General features: G+C 42.0%; 2 protein-coding genes across 7 annotated transcripts in view; one reads left to right on the plus strand and one right to left on the minus strand.

Moving 5' to 3' along the window:
* Nucleotides 1-21,351, plus strand: part of bmp3 (bone morphogenetic protein 3) — a 458,962-nt gene that overhangs the window by 244,192 nt on the left and 193,419 nt on the right. The window lies entirely within an intron of this gene.
* The window catches only part of wdfy3 (WD repeat and FYVE domain containing 3), an 85,972-nt gene that overhangs the window by 25,085 nt on the left and 39,536 nt on the right, over nucleotides 1-21,351 (minus strand). For 4 of the 6 annotated variants that reach the window (XM_072387311.1, XM_072387312.1, XM_072387309.1 and 1 more), the window contains 17 exons: nucleotides 20,880-20,992; nucleotides 18,283-18,520; nucleotides 12,775-12,875; nucleotides 10,245-10,463; nucleotides 9,809-9,993; nucleotides 7,727-7,958; nucleotides 7,427-7,587; nucleotides 5,739-5,850; nucleotides 5,453-5,643; nucleotides 4,875-5,027; nucleotides 4,563-4,636; nucleotides 4,313-4,474; nucleotides 4,099-4,193; nucleotides 3,891-4,011; nucleotides 3,321-3,538; nucleotides 2,382-2,578; nucleotides 1,867-2,001 (listed from right to left, as the gene is read on the minus strand). In XM_072387311.1, coding sequence (XP_072243412.1) covers nucleotides 1,867-2,001; nucleotides 2,382-2,578; nucleotides 3,321-3,538; nucleotides 3,891-4,011; nucleotides 4,099-4,193; nucleotides 4,313-4,474; nucleotides 4,563-4,636; nucleotides 4,875-5,027; nucleotides 5,453-5,643; nucleotides 5,739-5,850; nucleotides 7,427-7,587; nucleotides 7,727-7,958; nucleotides 9,809-9,993; nucleotides 10,245-10,463; nucleotides 12,775-12,875; nucleotides 18,283-18,520; nucleotides 20,880-20,992 — 2,707 coding nt within the window. The remainder of the gene's footprint in view (nucleotides 1-1,866; nucleotides 2,002-2,381; nucleotides 2,579-3,320; nucleotides 3,539-3,890; nucleotides 4,012-4,098; nucleotides 4,194-4,312; nucleotides 4,475-4,562; nucleotides 4,637-4,874; nucleotides 5,028-5,452; nucleotides 5,644-5,738; nucleotides 5,851-7,426; nucleotides 7,588-7,726; nucleotides 7,959-9,808; nucleotides 9,994-10,244; nucleotides 10,464-12,774; nucleotides 12,876-18,282; nucleotides 18,521-20,879; nucleotides 20,993-21,351) is intronic. The other 2 variants (XM_072387308.1, XM_072387310.1) reach the window with 2 other exon arrangements.

The raw sequence follows: 21,351 nt of genomic DNA on the forward strand, positions 1-21,351 counted from the left end.
AGCAGAGTAGAGAATCCAGGCTGATGCAGTGGTTCTCAGAAAGAACTGAACATAAGAAAACTCAAGCTGTGATCCATGTCTGTGCAGAATCCTGTGAGGAAGATGATCTGTTTCTGGGAAAAGGTGTTTAATCTAATTAACAATTGTGAATGAAATGAAGATGTTCTGCTCAACTAAAAGCTGCATTTGGAACATTACTCAGTAAAAAGTACACTGATAAGGGGTTCCTGAGATAAGGGATCCTCCTGTGATGTTCTTTGAAAGAAAGAAAAAAATAAAACACTTTACATAAAAACAAGCATTTACAATCCTTATCAAGCTACAATAATGAGTATCTGATTTTTAAGAGTATCTGCTTTTTAAGAGTATCTGCTTTTTAAGAGTATCTGCTTTTTAAGAGTATCTGATTTTTAAGAGTATCTGCTTTTTAAGAGTATCTGATAATGAGTATCTGCTTTTTAAGAGTATCTGCTTTTTAAGAGTATCTGCTTTTTAAGAGTATCTGATAATGAGTATCTGCTTTTTAAGAGTATCTGATAATGAGTATCTGCTTTTTAAGAGTATCTGATAATGAGTATCTGCTTTTTAAGAGTATCTGATAATGAGTATCTGATTTTTAAGAGTATCTGCTTTTTAAGAGTATCTGATAATGAGTATCTGCTTTTTAAGAGTATCTGATAATGAGTATCTGCTTTTTAAGAGTATCTGATAATGAGTATCTGCTTTTTAAGAGTATCTGCTTTTTAAGAGTATCTGCTTTTTAAGAGTATCTGATAATGAGTATCTGCTTTTTAAGAGTATCTGCTTTTTAAGAGTATCTGATAATGAGTATCTGCTTTTTAAGAGTATCTGCTTTTTAAGAGTATCTGATTTTTAAGAGTATCTGCTTTTTAAGAGTATCTGCTTTTTAAGAGTATCTGATTTTTAAGAGTAACCGAGCCAAACATCTAAATTTAAAAAAAGGAAATAAAAAAAATACTTTGCATTCATTCTGATGAACATGTATTGTGTACATTTTTTAATGGCACCCAGCAAAGCTTTCAAAGTACCGTAACGCATGTCAGCACCAATTCTGGATGGTGAGTGAAACGTGTTTCATGTGTGTAACCGAGGGGGCGAGAGTCTGCAACCAGTCATCAAAGAGAAGGATATCTTTAATGGGATACGTTATCACAGTGTCTGCTTTAATGGAAACCAGAAGTAGTTAGTGATGTTTAAAAAAAAAAAAAAAAAGACTGAAAATACAGCAACAGAATCCCAAACTGACATCTGAAAAGATCTATTCGCTTTTGGAACCACTTCATGTTGTGCTGTGAGACTTGATCATCACGATTCTGACATTTTTATTGATACTATTTAAACATTTAACTGTTTTTCAATTGAACAGTGACAAAATCCATCAGTAAAGTCTTTTTATTAACTCCCCACCTTTGTGCTGGATTATACTGTAGGTCCTAAAGCTTGTTCTCTTTTTTTCTCATCTCAGAATATAAAAGTGCATCAGAGAAGTGCTGCACTTGTACTTTTAGAAATGAAAACTGGTTACATCGTCAGCAACGGCAGGTCCAGTGCATCTCAGTCTTGTCACCAGATAGTCAGTTTGATTTTTCACCGAGTATATTCCCAGCTGGACTAAATATCCCATTTTCTACTTGCAAGCATTGTAAATTGCTCAGTTTGGGTCCTCTTTACTCAGCAAAAAACTTTCAGACCAAAACCAGAAAGTGTCTGGGGATTCATTACTTTGAAACACTGATTAGAGCCAGACAAGGTGAAAAACGTATGATTCTGAGTACAGGCTAATCATTCAATCATTTCCTCGTTTTGTCTTGTTTTTAAGCTGTAGGGGTGAATGGTGGCTCTCACCAGATTGAGCATGCTGCGCAGCATGGCCAGCAGCAGGAAGGCAGCCTCGGTGCACACACTGTGGATGGAGCCCACAACGGTCCCACTGGAGGCCGGCATGCCGAAGATAAACGTCCATATGGAGTCCAGATCAAACTGAGAGGACAAACACACAAACTGGGGTAATACAGAGTCACAAACACATATGTCAAAACTGCCATCTGTACTCTCTTCACTGATTTGACTTCAAGATGCATATCTGGTCGTGTACTTTGTAAATCAAATATGTGACTCATTATAAGACTTTTACTGTTCAGTTTATTATCTTATTTGACTATAAGAACTTAAAGTCCAACAGCTTGCAGACGGCACACCATTCTGTATCAGTTCTGCTAAAATTCAAAAATCTAAATTTGAGGGTTTCACTTGACGCAAGATTAGCAAATCACATAACATTTATATGTTGAATCCGATTTCATGGGGACTTTAAGTGCAGTAAATGGGTAAAAAGAAGAAAAGAAGTTGGGTATACTAACATGTACCTGCAGGCTGTCTGGCAGCTCGGTGACCGGCTGCTGCAGGAACAGCGCCATGAGGAGGAAGTACAGCTCGGGTACGTTGGTGTGTTTGGGCAGCAGCGTCTGCAGAACAGGGAATCCTGGGAAATGGCACGCGTCCCTGTTGATCTCTCGTAATGTTGAGCGGCCACCAGCGCTGCGACCCACGTTGAATCCTAAATACGATATTTAGAGAGTAAAGAGAGGAGTGAAGGAAAATGTTAATAATATTCTATGAGGAAACGGGTGGTATAACTGTCCTCTGATTGACTGGTTTGGGTTTCAGTGGAGCAGGATTATAAGGGAGGAGGTTGCTGTAATAAACCACTACAACAATCTGACTGAACTAGGCAGATACAAAGATTTGTTGAGCTAAAATAAGGGCTTCCTTACAGCACGCATTCTTAGGCCATGTCACTAATCAGGGTGGTTTCCAAAGCAAAAGCAATGGTTCTCAACCTGCAAGTTAGTGTGAGGATTTTGTTGGGGTTACAAGGCAGCTACAAGGCCAATCACTTTGTTTGAATGTAAAAAAGTGAGGAGGTTGAAAACCACTGGGCTCAGGAGGGGCTATGATGGCAGCAGCAGGGAGAGCAGGAAGGCAAAGAATGAGAGGACGAACCCTTGGCTGTGCGGCGCACAAACTGCGCAGCTTTCTGTTTACTGAATGAAGGCCAACTCCGATGGAAAGCGTTGCCAGAGTGAGGAGAGGCGTCTGCTGAGCCATGTCACAACATAAAGTATTCATACTCCACATCATTACTGCATGCTTCAAACTATTGCTGGAGGGAGTGTCTGAAGAATTAAAGTTCTTAAAATATTTACAAAACCTCTGGGAAATATAGCTGCTATCAAACACATGTCCTTTCAGCCTTGGAGTTGGGACTCTGATTTTATTTCGCTGCTCTCTGCACTCACCCAGCACTGTGCCGATCTTATTGGTCAGGACGGAGTCGGTGTGGTCCAGCCAGCCTCCTCCGCACAGGCCCTCTTTGAAGCGGTTGAGGATGGACTGGTTGGACAGCAGCACCACGAGGATCCACAGAGCCACAGTCACCGTGCTTGAGTGAAGATGCTCTTCCATGAACATCAACAGCCAATCAAAGCCGAGAGTCTTCACCAGCTCCTCGCAAGCTCTGCAGGAAAAGACGAAGCAAGTGAGGTGAACCAGTGGTCTACAGCCACTGCAACCCCCTAAAGTCGAATCCCACTTTTTACGACCATTTAAACACTCAAACATCTGTTTTGTTGCAGCTTGCTCATCCTGCTGCTAGACCGGTTACATCTACGGTTGTTTTCAAATTCAGCCTGGAGGTATTTTGCCATTGGAATGCAATTTAGCAAAGTTTCATTCCCATCATAGCTAGAAGAACCCAAGATACACTAAGATCTTTGACACTTAACTGATCATTCACGGGTTCCTAAAATAAGTGGAAAAACTGGGAATCGTATTTCATAACATAGCAGAAGAGGAAAGTGGCGTCTTACTGGGCATTAACTGTGCACTTCTCCTTTGTGGTGAAGAGCAGCCGTCGCAGGTTGTCGAGGAGTTGATTTCTCAGCAGAATCAGGCTGGCAGACAGGAGGCCACCAAAATCATCATCATTACCTGGAGATGCAAAAAAGTTTCCACTGTTAGGTCTCCCAGTTATCCATGATTCAGAGGCATTGGCACGAGGAACTCAGTGCTCGCTACCTCCATCAATCTTCTCCTCGTTGTTGATTTCCATGACAACAAACTTCTCACACACAGCAAATGTGGGAAGAGTAGAGGAGATAAATTGGCCAAACCTGCAAGATGAAGAACATCATTTATCTTTTTTCCCATTTTTTAAAAAATACTTCATTTCATTGAAGTACCGTCCTGTAAAGCAGAGATGTCCACTTAATGACTATGAAGGCGTGCTTACCGCAGCAGGTCATACGGGTTGGGGAAGCCTTGAAGCAGCAGGCTGAGCACGTTGCTGATGGCAGCTACAGTCGGCTGTGACAGCGAGGTGTCCCTCAGCGTCAGCAGCAATCTTGGGATCAGCTGAAACTCCCTCAGCAGTTTGGCGTTCTTTGCCGCTTCACTGTTCAAAACATTAACGTTATTATTCTGATCTGGTGTATTTTGTGAGTCTCTGTGTGTTTTGGGGGAAATTAGCTTTCTATACTTGCCTGGATTCTGTCAGCAGTTCAATAAAATGCTCGAACAGAGACAGATGGAGCTCGTAGGGAGCGTGAAGCCAAACCTGAGGAGCAGAACGAGCACAATCAAACTTCTGAGACTCAGTTAATGTTTGGCAACTCATAATTCTGGTAACTAGAGTCCAAGCTTAAAACTGTCCCTTTAGGTTCCAAAAATACACCTCACTTATCCATTAGCCAGTGAGCTGCTTAAATGGAACAACAATAGCATGACTGATAAAAATGACATGTTACTTTTTTACAACATTTATTTGGATTCCGTTTGCCCCCCCAAACCCTCACCTCAAAGTCACACAGAAGGTCCTGGAAGGCCGTGGAGTTGGGTATGATGGAGGTCTCGTGGCCGCTGTCGACCGTTCCCACCAGAGAGAAGGTGAGATGGAGGATGTGACTGTTGAGAAGTGATCGTTTCTTCTTCAGCAGCATAGCTAGCAGCTAAAGGAGGCAGACAAGACAAATCCACTTCATTCAAAACCTTCTACTGCTTTTAGGTCATTGCACTGTTGACAGGCTTGTCATGGTACAGGTTTAAAGTTCCACCAAACTTTGCTTTTTAACCCCCGAGAAGTCTGTAATATAGATGTCTGAGAAGTCGGTGCATGCTGCCTTTGTGGACCGATAAAAAGCTTGGTAAATCTCAAAATACACCGCATACATGACAGACTGTAAACTGATGTAAAAATGATTTCCGTGCACGATTCAATTGCTGAAAATCTATAAAACGTGCGACGTCAGCGCAGACTCCAAAGGGTTAATTAGTAAAATAATAAATAAATAAAAATGAAGCCTTAAATGCTTCTACAGTTTCTCAGATGAATGAAAACTCAAGTGAAAGCTTTTAAATGTGTCAGACCTCTCACCTGGTAGCCTTTGATGCGCTCCATCTCCTTACTGGCCAGCGGGTTGCTTTTCACAACACACACTAAAGCTTTGACCGCTGCGTACAGTCCCTCAACATCTGACGCCATGGCAACCAGGCCCAAAATGGCCGCAGCCCCTCCCACATACTGCAGGTTGGTGGCCACAGGTTTGGGCACGAAGGCACGGACGCCTGAAGGGGGGAGAAGGAGGAGTGGAAATGCACAAGTGTCAGAGGAAAAAGGGTTTGTTGCTGCTTTTAGGAACATATTTGCAGTGTTGGTTTACCTAAATATCCAATGACAGCAGCCCCAATCGTTCGTGCCGGCCCATTGAGGTGGCCGGCAGCATTGTGAATCAGCTTGACAGGCGTGGCATTTTCATGGGAGGACACTGCAAGCTGAAGACGGAAGGAGGAGCATTTTCAGTTAGCTTTTCTTTCCTTTTTTTTTGTGGACTTTAAAATGTTTTTTTTAAGGTTTTTAAATCTGACAGCTGTAGCCTCGTGTCAATATCTGAGTTAGAATCAGGAGGCAAGAAGGCACCAAAAGACACTGCTGCCAAGTTAAAAATATTGGCAAGGTGTGAAAAATAAAGTACAAGCGAACGCGTCTGTGACATAGAACTTTCTGGATTCCTTATTTTTAAAAGTTGAGATAGTGACATATTTTCATGACTCTGGCACAATGAGAAAACTTTTTTCAACTCAGTGACAGGTTTCTGCTGCAGGACCAATGCCAATACCTCTGCACTACTTTGAGTGCTGTGAGCCACACTGGACCGAGACACAGCAGGGAGAGCCGGGTCAGCTGGGAAAATTACATGCCAGGTGGGGAGAGAGATAAGGGTGAAAAAGGAGCTCAACTGAAACTCCAACACACAATTTACTGGGACAGGATGGTGTGGTAGTTACTTAAAATGCATTTATATGTGCCTAATATAACAATGATGTAGGTAGAACACATTTTGTGTTACAGACTTTAACTGATCTGTGCATACTGGCAAATATCTGTATGCACTACAGCCTTTATGTGAGTGTTTGTGTATATCTACAAATATAATTTGCATAGAATCCAGCTACAGTTGCAGCTCAAACTGGCCATTTCACTGGACCGCTGTCCCTGTTTACATGCACAGGGCGAGAATCCTGCCACTGACTGAAGTGTCTCCAATGCTGTGATTCTGTGGACTGTGTGAGAAAATGTTAAAGACATTCTGCTGCTTCAAAGTCTCTCTGTGGGAGATCATCACACATGTAAGTACAGCTGGATTCACAGCACAGATGTTGTCTTTAAGTAGCTTCAGTGATGATTTTGTCTGGAAGAGCGACAGTCTGGAAATGCTTGAAGCACCAGCGAGTTGACACAATAGGCTGCTGTTTTAGTCAGAATTTCTGATGTTTTTAGCTGTCTGTTAAAAGAAACAGTGAGAAATGTGTGAATGAGAGCAGCTTTATTGAGAATTTAGCTGTAAAAATGTACATTTATACTACTGTTTTTACAAAAAAAATGCAAAAAGATGGAAGTTTGGAGCACGTACTGAGCTCTTAGTCCCAATTAAGTCTTAGTGGTTCGAACCCCGACCACATCACCTGGGTGTGTTTGCATAAACACACCCCAGTCAGTCTGACTCAGCTGTCTTTCACAGAAAGCTTAATCACCAAACAGAAAATAGATGCTCCCAACATGTGGGATTAAACTGGACAACTTGAGATATGATAGCTTTGCACTTGGAAAAAGAATAAAATTTTAGTGACAGCTTGAGTTTTTATTTACATCATGTTTGTGGTTCTTAACTATCAGTATAGTTAAAATAATTAAAGTTTACTAGAATTTATTGCAAACAGCACCTGAAGTAAGCATATCTCCAACAGTCACGTTTAACTTTCACTCAGGCTAAATATTCAATTCCTGTGTATATAGAATTTATTTTGCCCGTTTGTGACTCTTGCTCAGCTGAGCAGCTGCATGTCTGACCTGTTTGGCGATGGCTTTGCTGTCCAGTTTGTTGTAGATTTTCCTTATTTTGGCCACAGTGAGAGTAGTGACAGAGAGTGCATAGAGGCTAAAAGAAACCTTCTCCTCTGGGACCAAAGCCACTGGAGTGGCAGGCGCAACTTCTGTCTTTGAGTCTTTACCTGACAGAGAGGGAGAAATGGAGATGGTACAAAATAAGAAGGAAAACAGAACAGACATGAGTAAAAGTAGGAACAAATTTAAACAAGAGACGAGGAAAAAGAGCAACAAAGATTGAGGAAAGTCAGAGGGACCACTCACAGGGCAGGTAGACCGCCTGAAAGCTTCCCACGTAGTTGGGTCCCAGTTCGTAGATGGCAGCGACACTGGTGGCAGGTAAGACCTCCTCCAGGAAGTGGCTGGGCCCAAGACGCCACACCAGGCTGGAGAGCTGGCGTTGGGCAGGAGGCGTCCCCACGTATCCGTAAACAGTGCTCAATACAGGAGGGTTGGTGGAGCCGGAGCCGCCTGGAGCACTGTGAACGTAGTGAAGCTGGGGAGGAGAGGCAGGGGGAGCCGTTCAAACAAGGGACTTCTGAAATAGGATCATGCAGCGTACACAGAGACTGAGTGGAAGTCATCAGCCACACAGTAATGTGTGGCTGAACAAGTGCACTCTCTGTAACATCTAAAGGCAGACAGAGCAGCTATAAGTACACACGTTATTAGTGTTAGACCGTCAGTTTGAGAGATAATTCATGTGCAAGTAATGGAGGTCAGTCCAGTTGCTGTTAAAGAACCCAAAGGATCCAAACTAAGGACATGAAGACCTGTGCTGCACAGGCAGTGATTCATCAAAAATTATAATTACAGTCTTCGATGCAGACAGACCCACAAGAGACACAGAACAAGCATGTTGTTTCCTGAGTGTGGACCTCAGCAGGAAATGAAGCTGCTGCTATCGGTGCTGCTGAGAGAGCTGTGACTTGTGGTTTGCTGTCGTATCTCAGGGGAATCTAAAGTCACCAAACCACAAGCCACATCACAGACTGCAGCGCTGCACGGCTGCTGCTCACACACAGCTTCAGAAATATTTCTCTTTGCTCCTGTTGATGAAAGGAGTGATCATGAACATTTTGGGCCAATTATGTTTCATTTTCAATAAGTGCCGACATAAGGCACTATGTAAAAATCAAAGCTAAAATTGGATTGCATTTCCTCTTTCTTAAGGACATCACTTTCAGATACTGTTCATCTGCTGTAGATAGTTTCTGAGGCCTGACACTTCTTCTTTTGTCCTCCACTTGTCCAGTTTCCTCAAATTTTTAAAGGACACACTGCACACCATGCTGAGATGTGCCAAATTTTCAGCTGATAGCTCTTTAAGAATCACCTTGTTGTGCAAAAATGCTGTATTTTGTCTGTTAAACTGTGTTAAATTCTGTATTTCTAATTTATGCAACTATTGTAATGGGAACAAATTATGTGTCTTTGAAACTAGTAACAAAGTGCCTAAAGATACAATTTAATATTTAATATGTATAGACTGGTACATTGCTTGATTTAGGTGCCTTTTTTATGCTCGAATGATTCATAGGTCAGTGTTAAGTGACAAATAAATCCCTCTCAAAATGATTAGATACAAGGACGGGACTGAAAATGTGTGAAAAGCTGCCAATGTCTGAATAAAAAGACCTTCAGAAAGCCTGAAGGACTGTTGCTCAAGACCACTTTAAAAGATCACAAGAAAGCCTGGCAACTCGAGCCAAAACATAAGGCGACGAGGAATGGATCAACACTTTTGCACACTACTGTATATTTTTTTTTATTCTCAGGGTTAATCCTAGTTTTAATCATAGTCTTTGTTGCTTCATATATTAGTTGACTTTAAAAACCCATTTATCAGTTTTTCTCATCATTAGGTCGATTAAATGATTGTCAAATATTCTGTTTTCATGAGTTTGTGGACTGGACCTTCCTAATCTCACCTGGCAGATGGTGCAACAAACACTGAACCCTGGAAAAAAAAAAATCAATATATGGTGGCCTACATCATGTCGGTGCTCGATATCAAAAGTGGAATTCTGAATCTTATCAGGGATTAATGATTTACTTGCAGGTAAGACCGGAACTGTTTAAATCAATTTTCCCAAATTGCACGTTTCGTGGCCAAGCTGAGAGGTGTAAACCAGCTCTCTCCGGTATCTGCTGCACGCTGGACGATGAGATTAGTGATGTGAAACACTTTCAAATTCTTTTTTTTTTCTACTGACGCTCAGTTATCAAAGTGACTCACAGCCTCAGAAACTGAAGCACAGCGGGCGCATTGGGAACGTCAGTGTTTCTGGAAAACACTTCCTGGCGTTCTGCAAACCTCTGATGTCATACTGTCCAGAATCTCACCTTAACGGTGTTGATAAGCTGCCCATCGATGTACAGCGTAGCCATGCTGTTCTTCAGCATGCCTTTGCTCATGACCAGCACCAGGTGGTGCCACTGGCCCTCAGCAATCAGCTCTCCACAGCGGAAACGGGCGCAGCAGGGCAGGATCTCATAGAAGGAGGCTTCTTCACTCGACTCATCCGCTGCTTGAAGGGGGGAAGCAGAGAGACGCAGGAGGCAGCATCAATGAGTCACAGGGGTCAGTGAGAAGTAAATACATCAATTCAAGAGTGACTGAAACCCCAAAAAAGAGGGTTTTTAAGTTTTCATAGCAGTGATAGCCTTCATTTCTCAATTTTTTTTGCCAGGTTTACAAAATCAAAGGTCATTCTTTCAATCCTTCCGTATTAACGCTTGCACATTTTTTATCCATGAGGCGAGTTCTTGGCGCTCTCACAGTATGTCTGCAGCAGCTCCTCCTTGGTGGACACGGTGAGCGAGCGGTCTTTGACTGACAGCACCACAGCCAGGCAGACGTAGTGCTGCTCCGAGGAGGTGGCCCGCCGCACGATGGTCAGCAGCCGCACCGGGTGGGCCTGAGGAGCCGCACTGAAGCGCTCCACACAGAACCAGGTGGTGTAGCTCAGGCCAGACGGAGGAGGAAACAAGCGCTCACCTGGAGGACGAAGAGGAGGAATCATTTCATAATCTGCCACAGCAGCTTTGCTTCAGTATCGTCACTTTTGTCTTACACTGTTCATGTTCTTGAATGCTGTGCTAACTTGTTTATTCTAATGTGATTAATATCAATAAATCTCTGGGGCGATTTCTTTTTATAGCTTATAATTACACTGCACATGAAATTTATAATCTCTTTGCCTCAGCACTTTAAATCTGACCAAAGTAAATTAGAAGAGCTTTTAATCAAACCTTGAGGGCAAAGGCAGACACAGTGTCCATGAAGACGAGCTGAAAATATGCAGCTGCATCAAAATACATTGGACTAAGGTGGCTTTGAGTGTTTAATTTAAGCTTTCACAGTAATGTAGACTAATTGCATCTCAGGGTGAAGCAACAGGTCATCTGAACAAATATAATATCATATAATTAGTCTACGTGTCCATGAGGGAGCTAAATTTTATATATATCTGTGGTTATTGGTAAAAAATGTGAGTTAAACGCTCCTGGGCAAAACATTTCTTACAAAGGCACTTGTACATGATGACGTCATCCACAAATATGGGTCAGATAGGAGAGAAAGAAGAAAGGGAATCAAAGAAGACGAGAGGAGGGGAGGTAAGGGATCAAGATAAATGAGGGAGGGAAGAGGAGAGGGACTGTGAGAAGGAAAATGACAGATTCAGGGTGAGGAGAGGGGGGGGGGGGGGGGGGACTGGACACAGAGATCGTCAATGAAAAGGACATAAAAAAGGAAAGTGTGAGCGACGGCAAGAAAGAAGAGAAAAAGAGCAAGGGCTATAAATAGAGCTGGGTAACTGGCTGGAGAAGACGGGGGGATGAGTATGGAGAGGGTGGATGAATAGGTAAACAGATGGAGGAGCGATAGTTAAGTGTGAGTGGATGAGGAGGAGGAGGAGAGGAGAAAGAAGAGTCTAGCTGTGATTTATAAATATTTAATGAGGCTCCATATTAGAAATTCAAATGTAACGTCACAGATTAATTTTATATCTGCCCTGCAGTCCAAAAAACAGCCTATTCTTTAGCAGTGATGGGTGATCTGTTTTTAATGATGGATTACTTACTCTACCACATAACAACAGTAAATTCTCACTGACGGGTCAGGTTTGCAGCCACAGATGTGAATCTGAGCATCGTCGTGAAAAGTAACAGATCTTATCTTATAAACCTGCTTATTTGGCTTTTAGCTGGAGGCGTTTCTCTTCTGCATGAACACATTTTAAAAAACACCAAGTCTAAAAACGGAGTAAGGTAAGAGAGAATGAAGAATACAGTAATTAGTTTGGAGTATTTCTTGCCTTCTATGTCTATCACTGATTCAGTATAATGCATCTCATCACAGCTGTTGTGAGTAAAATCTGTGATGCTTATTCTAGCAGTTTTTATTTTTTCATTTTTTATTTACAAACACAACCATTTCAAGATTTTCCAACTTTATTGTTGAGGTTTCACTTTGACGTTAACGACTAGATACATGAAAATGAGGCCATGTTCATTCTATCCTTGATCTGTTTAGTGTTATCCAGTCAGAGTTCTGGACTGATATATGCAACTGGTATGAGTTGTAGAACCCATCCTACAACATGAAGCTAAACAAAGCCAGTATAACTGATTTTACATTGTGTGCACGCGTAACATGTGGAGAAACGGGGCTGTAATTAACCAGAGAAACACATTACAGACAAAGTCTGTACTATAGGACACTGACATCACGTAGCCCAGCCATGTACCGCTCTTATTTCTGGGGCTCATGACTTTGCCAAAGTGTACACAAAGACATTAAGGGGCCTCATCGGAGCAGAAGCAGCTACAGAAGAAATTGAAAACAATTTCAGTGGAATTTCAATTACTTGCGGAGTGAACTCTTAAAGCTCCAACATATAACCTTGCAGAATCATTGGGTGTCACACTAGAGCAGCAGAATCGCAATCCAAACAAAAGGGATTCACTGACATAAAAGAAGGTAGACTAAATGAAACAAGATAAATCTAAAGGAAAGACAAACAACAGAGAGAGAGAGACCATGGACTGTGGGAACATAACTATGCCACTCTACCTTCACATAGTGTTTTTGGTGTGGCTCATGTTTGAAGCAATATTAAGACATAAGATAGCTTAGCTGGCTATTGTGGATAGCTTTTCTTAGCATGTTTCATGAGCTTTCATATTAATTAAGATGGTAAATAAGTTTCACTTTGTCCATTCATTGTTTCATTTCTGGGTGAAAAACCTCTGTAGTAACTCACAAAGATAAAGGAACCTAAAACAATGAGCCCCTTTTTATTTACCTGTTCCCATCCCGCTCAGCACTGCTCCATCGCTGACCCCGGAAGCGTTGGTGTTGTTGGTGGGAGCGTTGTGGGGCGCCAGGCTGGGTAGAAACAGGCACCTGCACAGGGTGGCAGTGGAAAGATCAATGACTGCTATCTCAGGACACAGCTGTTCCGGACACAAACCATGTTGTCACCTTACGGTTATTGTAAAAGAGATTTACAGCTCCACTCTGCTCCATCCCTGAGATGATCCATGAGAAAAACTCATCCCAACTCACAAACAACAGTTTGGGTAATTAAAGCACTTTCAGGCACAGAAGCTTTGTACTATAATATGTAAATTTCAGCTGCCTAATACCCAAGGATTAATTATGTATTAGGTGAGGGTGGAGGTGGGATCAAAGCAGACTTCTAGGCTAATTTTTCAAAAGAAATCTGCTTATGCTCATTCAGTTGAATCTTTTTGCACTTGAACTCAGGTTAAAGCAGATAATATTCCAATTAATTACAAAGAATGAAGACAACTGCAAAGAGAGATAAGTCAATTGTGTGCAAGCTCTGTCATTCAGATTGAAAAGGATTTCTCTTGGGGACAAGTCAGGCAAACATTCCACAATATTACAAAGGATTTCACATGTGCATAGGAGCTGTATTGTGCTGACTCACTGCCCCCTGGAGAAGGTGCCATTTTCTCTTCTCTAATCATCCTGAACCAGCACTGAAAACACTGGTGCTTTGGGAAATAAACGTGTGAATTTAGGGTTTGTATTTGCTGTAAGTGCCTGAAGGCACTGCAGCCAGTTTAATAAAACAACTAGAATAATAACTGGGAGTGCAGAGCACACAAGGAGAGCCTTGATGGTCAGAGTGGACAGTAAATAACTGCATACCGCCACTGATGCTGAAATACTGAATCCTGGATCCAGATCTGTTTGGATGTGAAAAGTTCATCATCTCAATGTGAGGAAGGGACAAACCTCTGAAAAATGATCCTGTATCAGTCTCCCTTAGTATGTTTCTCCCTTATCAAAACTACTCAAAGTAATTTGCTGCAATATTTCAATATCTTAACAGCGAGGAAGTTTCATGATAAGCGTGCATACAGTGTAGTGAGAAAGTCTCGAACCACCCTTCATTTCTCTACATTCTGCTTCCAAGCAGCCAGATTTTCTTCTAAGCGGTTGTCTATATACATAACAGATCATTTCATTTAAATTGTAGCTTTAGGCACTTTGTTACTGGCAGCCTGTTGCCAACATACAACATCCATCCATTTTCTATATCTGCTTCATCCAATTTAGAGTTGAAGGGTTCTGGACCCTTGCATCCTATCACAAAGAAACATTAGTTGCTGTTTATTTTACTGCATCTATGAAAAATACCAAATACAAAACAGTTGAACACACACAGAACAATATTTTTGCACCGATGTGTTTCCCAAAGAGCTACCAGGCCTAAAAAAACTATCTACAGCAGATAAACTGTATCTGGAAGTGATGTCCTCAAGTAAGAGGAAAATAATCCAGCAGCTCAACATAGATTAGAGAAAATGATGACAACTGTGTCAGCTGTCTTCCTGATTTAAAAAATGTGTCATGAAACAAAGCACATGTAGCTGACTGTCAAACACTGGTTAATTAACTTAGAAGTGAGACAACAGAAGAGTGGGTCATTTAATTCACTCAAACAATAAGACTGACTGACTCCTCTGTGCCAGCCCCAGGCCCACTGGTTGTAGTCAGTGCATCTAACAACAGAGGATCATACGTGGGCTTGAGTATAAATAAACACCACGGTGCAGCAGGGTGACTCACTGTCATTCCAAAAGCCGGTTGTTCAATACTGTTTAATAAAAGATGTTTGAACCACTGGCCAGGCCAAACAAGCGGTTTCATGAAACTGCAGCCAAACACATAACCCGCTTAAAAAGGTATCATCATTAGAGCTGCAAACCATCGCATGTTCAGATGCTCATTAAGTCTAAAAATGACCTAATTAGTGTCCCTCTTCTTGTTTTTCCACCTGGACAGGAAGTTCAGAGGTCAGGATTGGCTACAGCACAGCATCCCTGAAGCAGCCAGGATTTATTTTCTTCTTTTCCCCAGGACACTTCCCAAGGACAGAGGCGTCCCTCTGGCCTGCTGCTTAACAGCCAGCCAGTCTGTCAAGTACACCACCCTGCAGCTTCAGAGCAGCCTCATACACCTTCATTCTCCCTGTTACTCATCACCCTGATGTGATTATACAAAAAAACCTATTCTTCAAAAAGAAAAGTCGTCTTCTTTGCCACCCCCTCTTTGCTACACTGATAGCATCTTCCTCGCCCCTTGACAGATGACTGGCTGAGTGAGTGTAAGCAGGTTCATAGAGTGTGGTACTACGTCTATGTGTGTGTGAAAGAGAAGAGAGTGCATGAGCATGTGATTCCTAATAGCAGCAGGGGCATCAATATTTCATGTTGACAGATAGGAGAGAGAGGAGGTGCTCTGTGTGTGTGTGTGTGTGTGTGTGTGAGTTCTCCTGTGTTTATTCTGAGCAGAAAGTGGGCCAATGCCTGGTTGCCAGCGTGCTGCTGCTTGCTGCGTTTTCAGGAGAAACTCTGCTTTCTATTTTGAGGCAGCTGCTGCGACGAGTCATAAGAGTTCTTAAGAGTAAAGGGAACAGAAAAGGGAGGAAATGGTGGATCAGGAAGTGTGATCTCTGAGGGGTTTCTGCAGATAGCAAAAAAGCGACAGAATTTGCTGTTTGATCTGATGATCTAAAGATGCTCAGTCATGAGCAGAAGGCATGAAACGTATGAGGACACTGGAAGTCTGCACTGGAGTGTCTGGCTTAACAAACCTGGATGACTATGTCAGTATATTCTCAGAAACAGAAAACCTAATGACCAACTTTTGTTCAATCAAAGGTTTAGCAGGTGCTGGCATTGTTAATAGAGCCATGATATATTTGGTTGTCTCCAAAAATCCATTAACACAAAACACTTAATCAGGAAAAGTTGCCCACCTTCAGCAACAGCTCTAAACATTCCTCTAAAACTAAAAAGCCTGAATTGATTGACAGTGACAGACACAGGGATTACTGAGCCGATGTGTGATGGAGGAATTACAGCATGAGTGTGACTCCTGAAGCACCCGCAGACTGTCCTTTACATTACTTCTGCTTTTTAATCTGCAACAAAGTGTCTTCACAGCCTCAGCCAGCTCAATGAATGACTCACAGTGCTGTTGTTCCCTAAAGAGGCATCAGTACCAACTTAACATCATCAGTATGGAGTCATGTAATCTGAGCTAGCCTGAGCTCTCTGGCTATTTACTGTATGCTCTCCCATACAACAATGACTTTCTTCAAGGTTTATGGATCAGATTTATCCCTAAATGCAGGTGTGTATGGCAGCTTGAAGCTCTAGGACAGATCTCAAAAGAGCACATGCCAAGAAAGAGAAAAACTGGCTGCTATGAACACAGCTGGGAGGAGCTGTTGTACTGGTCGTTCACTTGTAACATTTCCACAGAGGTCTTCCAAGACAGAAACAAACCCGGCAGGAAAACAGTTTGGGCCGGTACAAAAAATATGGGGAACAACCTGAAATGTCGGCTTGACCCTTTGTCCAAAAAGACAGAAGTCACAGCAGTCAAACGACAGCTTTTTGATGACTGAAACTGACTGTTATGCTAAAAAAATTAACCCTGTCTGTGCTTCATCACCCGTAATCGTTTTCTAACTTCTTACTTTTTGTGGTGAACCCTCTGCTATGGGCTTCCCCTTTCCAGTTCTAACTAAATCTGACTCAATCAGCATTTGCACTACTCCTAGCCTCACTGCCTCGGTTTGCTGGCCTGTTAGCTTTCTGCAAGCCTGTCTCAGTGATCTATTACCACTTCTCATTGTCAGAGAGAAGGCAGAATAACAAGATAAAGCCAGTATTAATTCCTAGTGGGAAAAAAAACATCTAGATCATCCTCATCTACATTTTAGGTTTTACTAGTGGTTCAAGTTTCCCATCACAGTTTAAACTGAATAACCTCTAGCAGTAAATGCAGACAAATTCAAAAGTAAAGTTTTAGGGAAGATGTAAATATGTACGTCTACAAAAATGTTTTGGTAAATTGCCAAGGTCAACATCCTTTTCACCGACTTCAACATGTACTGCGCCACAAATGCACGGCAAACACGGCAGGGTGCAGCGGACTCCGTCAACAGCGGACTCCGTCAGCAGCAGCAGCACAGGGCGGCAAAGGGTGTCGCACAACATAAAAGGCGGAAAATAAGCCTATTTGTATGCGCAGCCCAACAACTGGAGGAAGATAATGGTCTCCCGCTGAGACGTTTGCAGGTGCAGCGAAGAGGTAAAAAAAAAAAGCCAACCTGTGTCATTGCAGGGAGAAATAACGTGGCACCCTGAGGTGTGTCTCTGCTGAGGAAAACTGTTCCACAAAAAGATTTACAGACTCAATGCACTATGTCAAGCCACTTAACTTTGATTTTTTCTGGGTTGGATATGCATTGCAGATATTCGTAGTTAATTTCTTCCCTAAATATTTCCTCCCTGTGACAGAGTTTAAGACACATTCAGTCTTATTTAATGGGAGCCCACACCACAGAGACTATATTAATCCCGATCAGTCATAATTCCCGTTTAAGACATCCCTTTCAGGTTAAAAACATCTACATTGACATTTTTAGATGTTGTACATAAAGTTTTAATAGGTCAAAATGATGATGCACTGTAGATATCTCTAACTTTTCTTTTACCATGTCAAAATGAAACGACAGATGTCCTGAACTGAAGTTTAGACCTGACAAAATGATGCATCAGATATCTGTAATAACATCATCAGCTACACCCAGAGAAGCCGGCTGGAGCAGTGGTTTCTATTACAGGTAATGGTTGGATGTGCAGCCACATTGTCAGAGCATGAGGTGGCCAGAGGTCTGACAGGGTTTTAAAACCCTTTAAAAAGCTTTACCTGAGAAACACAGATTTCATGGTATTTTCCAACTAACCTATCCACAACATCCAACATCTGCCAGCGCTGACTGAAATGCTCGGCTGGGCCAACATGCAGAGACAGCTTGAGTTGTGAGTGTAAGGGAAACTATCTTTGGTCATTCTTTTTGCTTTAGTTACAAGCAGCAGTTTGTTTTTATCCCTAAATTGTGCAGAGGACTGAAAGTGAAAGTAAATGCTGACCTATATGATGTGAAATTTTATTATAAAAAGTAAAAGTTCTGAGTGTGTGTGCTTTTTAGGAGGAAACTGAAAGATTAAATGGCAGGAACAGTAACAGCCAAAAATGCACATATTCCCATATAAAACATTTCTGTATAACCATTCCTTTAAAGGCAAGATCTCAAGAAGTGCTATCAAGGGGAATTAAAGACTAATGCGTGATCAGAACGGCTCTGAGGAGGATGTTGATGTCACATTTACAGCTAATGTGAGGTGCAGGCAAATCTATTTTTGCATACTACAGGGAAGCTAAATGGAATCAATCTTTACTGAAAATCATGCTGACTAACCCGAAGCCTTCCAGTGAGGTGTCAAACTCCACAAATGCAGGTGTGACGGCTGATCCGTGCAGGCGGATGTCATGGGGCGTTGTCATGGACACCAGGCACTTGACTCGAGTGAGGGGTACAGTGCTGCCCTCGGCGGAGCGCACCAGGCTACGGCTGATGCGGTACTGGCCGTTGTCCTCCGCTGGCATGGCGAAGACGCTGTCAGGGCCAAAGCCCTCCATGGACATTGTCATGCTGTCTGTGAAGTCAGGAAGAGCACGTTAAAGTCAGGAGGTGCAGCCACAGTCTCAGCCTCAGGTGACACTCCACCGGTTTAACTTGAAATTATCGGAACATTTGGAAAAAGTGATCTGTAACTGCGGCATGTGTAAAAGTTTGGGTACACTTTATAAGCTCAGCAGTGGGACTTTTATTGGGACTTCGGTTAAGTATTGTCAGATAATGAAGAGTCATTTTATTTCACTAAGGGAAAAACAAAGAACTTGTGCAGTAGTTCTTGTACTTTTTGTGAGCAAATCTACAAGGTTGGAGCAGCAAACATGGCCTCATACATATAATTTCAGTTATACACTTTCCGGCTCATTCACTCAAACACTATCATCAAATAGATATTTTGTTTGTTTATATGGGACATATATGAACAGTAGAATTTTTTTTATAAGCATAATAGCACATATTTCCCCACTAGTCACTCAGATGCATTCAGAAATGTCAGATTAAAGTTTAAAAGGCCCAAGGACGGCCTGCTGGATCTGCCAGTTCAATATTTTAGCTTCAACCGAGAACACAGATTCTCTCATTTGTTAAGCATCAGCAGATGTGACAAAGACAAATTAAATAAAGGGAAGAATTACAGCAGACATCTGTGGCAGCTAATAAACCGTACTGCTCTCGCAGAGAAAGCAGAGGCTGCTGGTAAAGAGTAGTAATTAGTAGGGACTTAATATCCATTATCAGCTGGGAGGAGACACAATAAGCAATTAAAACCTGCTGAGGAGCCCAGAAAATTACAAACATTACCAGCTGTTACTAGAATCCAAACCATTTCCTTTAGATTCACAGTGGTAGGCAGACCTTAGTTTCAACACATCCTTTCAATCGGTGGACTAAGAGAAGTTGAGAACGGACAATGAGTGACCTTTCTTCAAACACACATAATGTACCATGCAAATTAAATGTGTTTAAACACCATGGGGAGAGCTTCCTGTGTTTCACAATGACACGTCAGAGAAGGCGTCTTCCCATCTCTCAACTCTGAGGAGGAACTTAGTGACACTGGCTAAAACAAGCTACAACCGACTACATCCAGGCCGTTCCAATGACTTCACAGTATTTTTAATCACTGAAAGCTCACAGAAGCATCCCCTTTGTAACCTCACGCTGTACCAGTCATTTATTAAAAGACATTTATAGGACAATGGAAGGAACCATCCTCGAAAGAAATCGCAGCCTTTTTAGCGAAGGACCGGTCCCAGTGAACTCAGAATCTGAATGAAGAGAAATTACGAGCGGACTGATGACCTTTGTTAAAGCCTTTAGAGCAGAACAGAGCTCGTGTCACTGCGGCGGGTGGGAATGACTCCCGAAGGACATAATCATTTCATAACAGTACTGGATGACTGCTGTGGAGAGAACCCTGCAATTCTCAGCTAATAAAAAGTGATCGTTTCACTGAGCATGTACTCCAGCTACAACCAATGTCAATGTCAGTGTTTCATTTCTCCAGATACTACACATGTGACAAGGAAAATTATCCAAAAATTCTTCTGATTGTTGTCAAAAGCCTAGTAAGTACGGGGATAAGCACAATGTGGCTTCACATACACTTGAATGTTTTCCTCATCGACACAATGATGTAGTATCACACTGTGATACGAGTCACACATATTCAGGGTTGAAAAGCAAATAGAAACTAATTAAATGACTGCATAATATTCATTAGATCTGTCACAATCATTAAATAATCACCTGATCTCAATTATTTAAGCACACCCCAGTCATGTGTAATAATTGTAGGAATCGTTTCCCCTTCTCTGTATTAAAACAGCCAATGAAAGGCTGAAAACCATTTACTGTAATGTTTGCATATGCCACTTTATACTATTTTAAATGTCAAATAAGGACAGGCTTGTGTGCATGAATGTCACAGAAATATCTTCCAGCTAATAGCTCAAAAGGGCAGCTATCTGCAGGCCTAAATTTACAAAAGTCCCAGGAAGACTTGGGGTAATTAGGGGGTATTTTAAAAACAATTTTCCCCAAATTAACAGGAGTTATGGAGAAAATTTGTTGAACTGAAGCAAAAAGGCTTGAAGTCGAAGGAGCTAATAGCACACATCTATAACTATTGTTGCTGTAAAACAAGCAGAACACGACATTAGGTTTCTTTATGTGACTGTTCATCATAAAGTAAGATTCTGCAAACATGACAGAGCGAAACATTTCAAAGCAGAGTTCTTTGAAGTGTTCTCCTTAATTGCTGCCCCTCAACACCACAAACCCACCACAGAGACACAGCCTGAAGATGTGGGGAAACGTCATCCACGATCTGGTAACTACTCTGATAAAAACTTGGATGAGAGTCGTTACTGTCTTACTTCTCATGTCGGCGTCGTAGCTGAGAGAGCTTGGTTTGTGGACGCGGTACTGCTTCAGTAGCTTCTTGTCCCAGGCGCCGCAGTTCAGAGGGTTTCCAAGACGTAAGAATTCCCTGAAGGGGAAAACACACCAGGATGTTAGGGGTGAAAGATACCAACAAAGAAGACAATGACACCACCAAAATTAGCCTTTGACCTGAAACCAATTCACCGTGTTAAAGATAGCTGCCTTCTTGTTTTTTCCCTCCACTATTTTGTGGAATACATTTGCGAGTCAGCTTTTAATTTTTGTATAAAACCCATTCCAGTGGCTTTAAAGACGGAGCATTAGGTTTGCCCAGGGATTAAGATAAGCTTGGCTTTACTCACCATTTAACCGACTAAAAGCCTCAGACACTAAATGTAAACATGAGAATTATCTAACTGGTTAAAAAGGTAAATCCATCCGCAGAAACCTTGACCAAATGCAAGA

This window comes from Leuresthes tenuis, unplaced genomic scaffold, assembly GCF_036924035.1.
Source record: "Leuresthes tenuis unplaced genomic scaffold, fLeuTen1.0.hap1 SCAF_6, whole genome shotgun sequence".
NCBI classification, from domain to species: domain Eukaryota; kingdom Metazoa; phylum Chordata; class Actinopteri; order Atheriniformes; family Atherinopsidae; genus Leuresthes; species Leuresthes tenuis.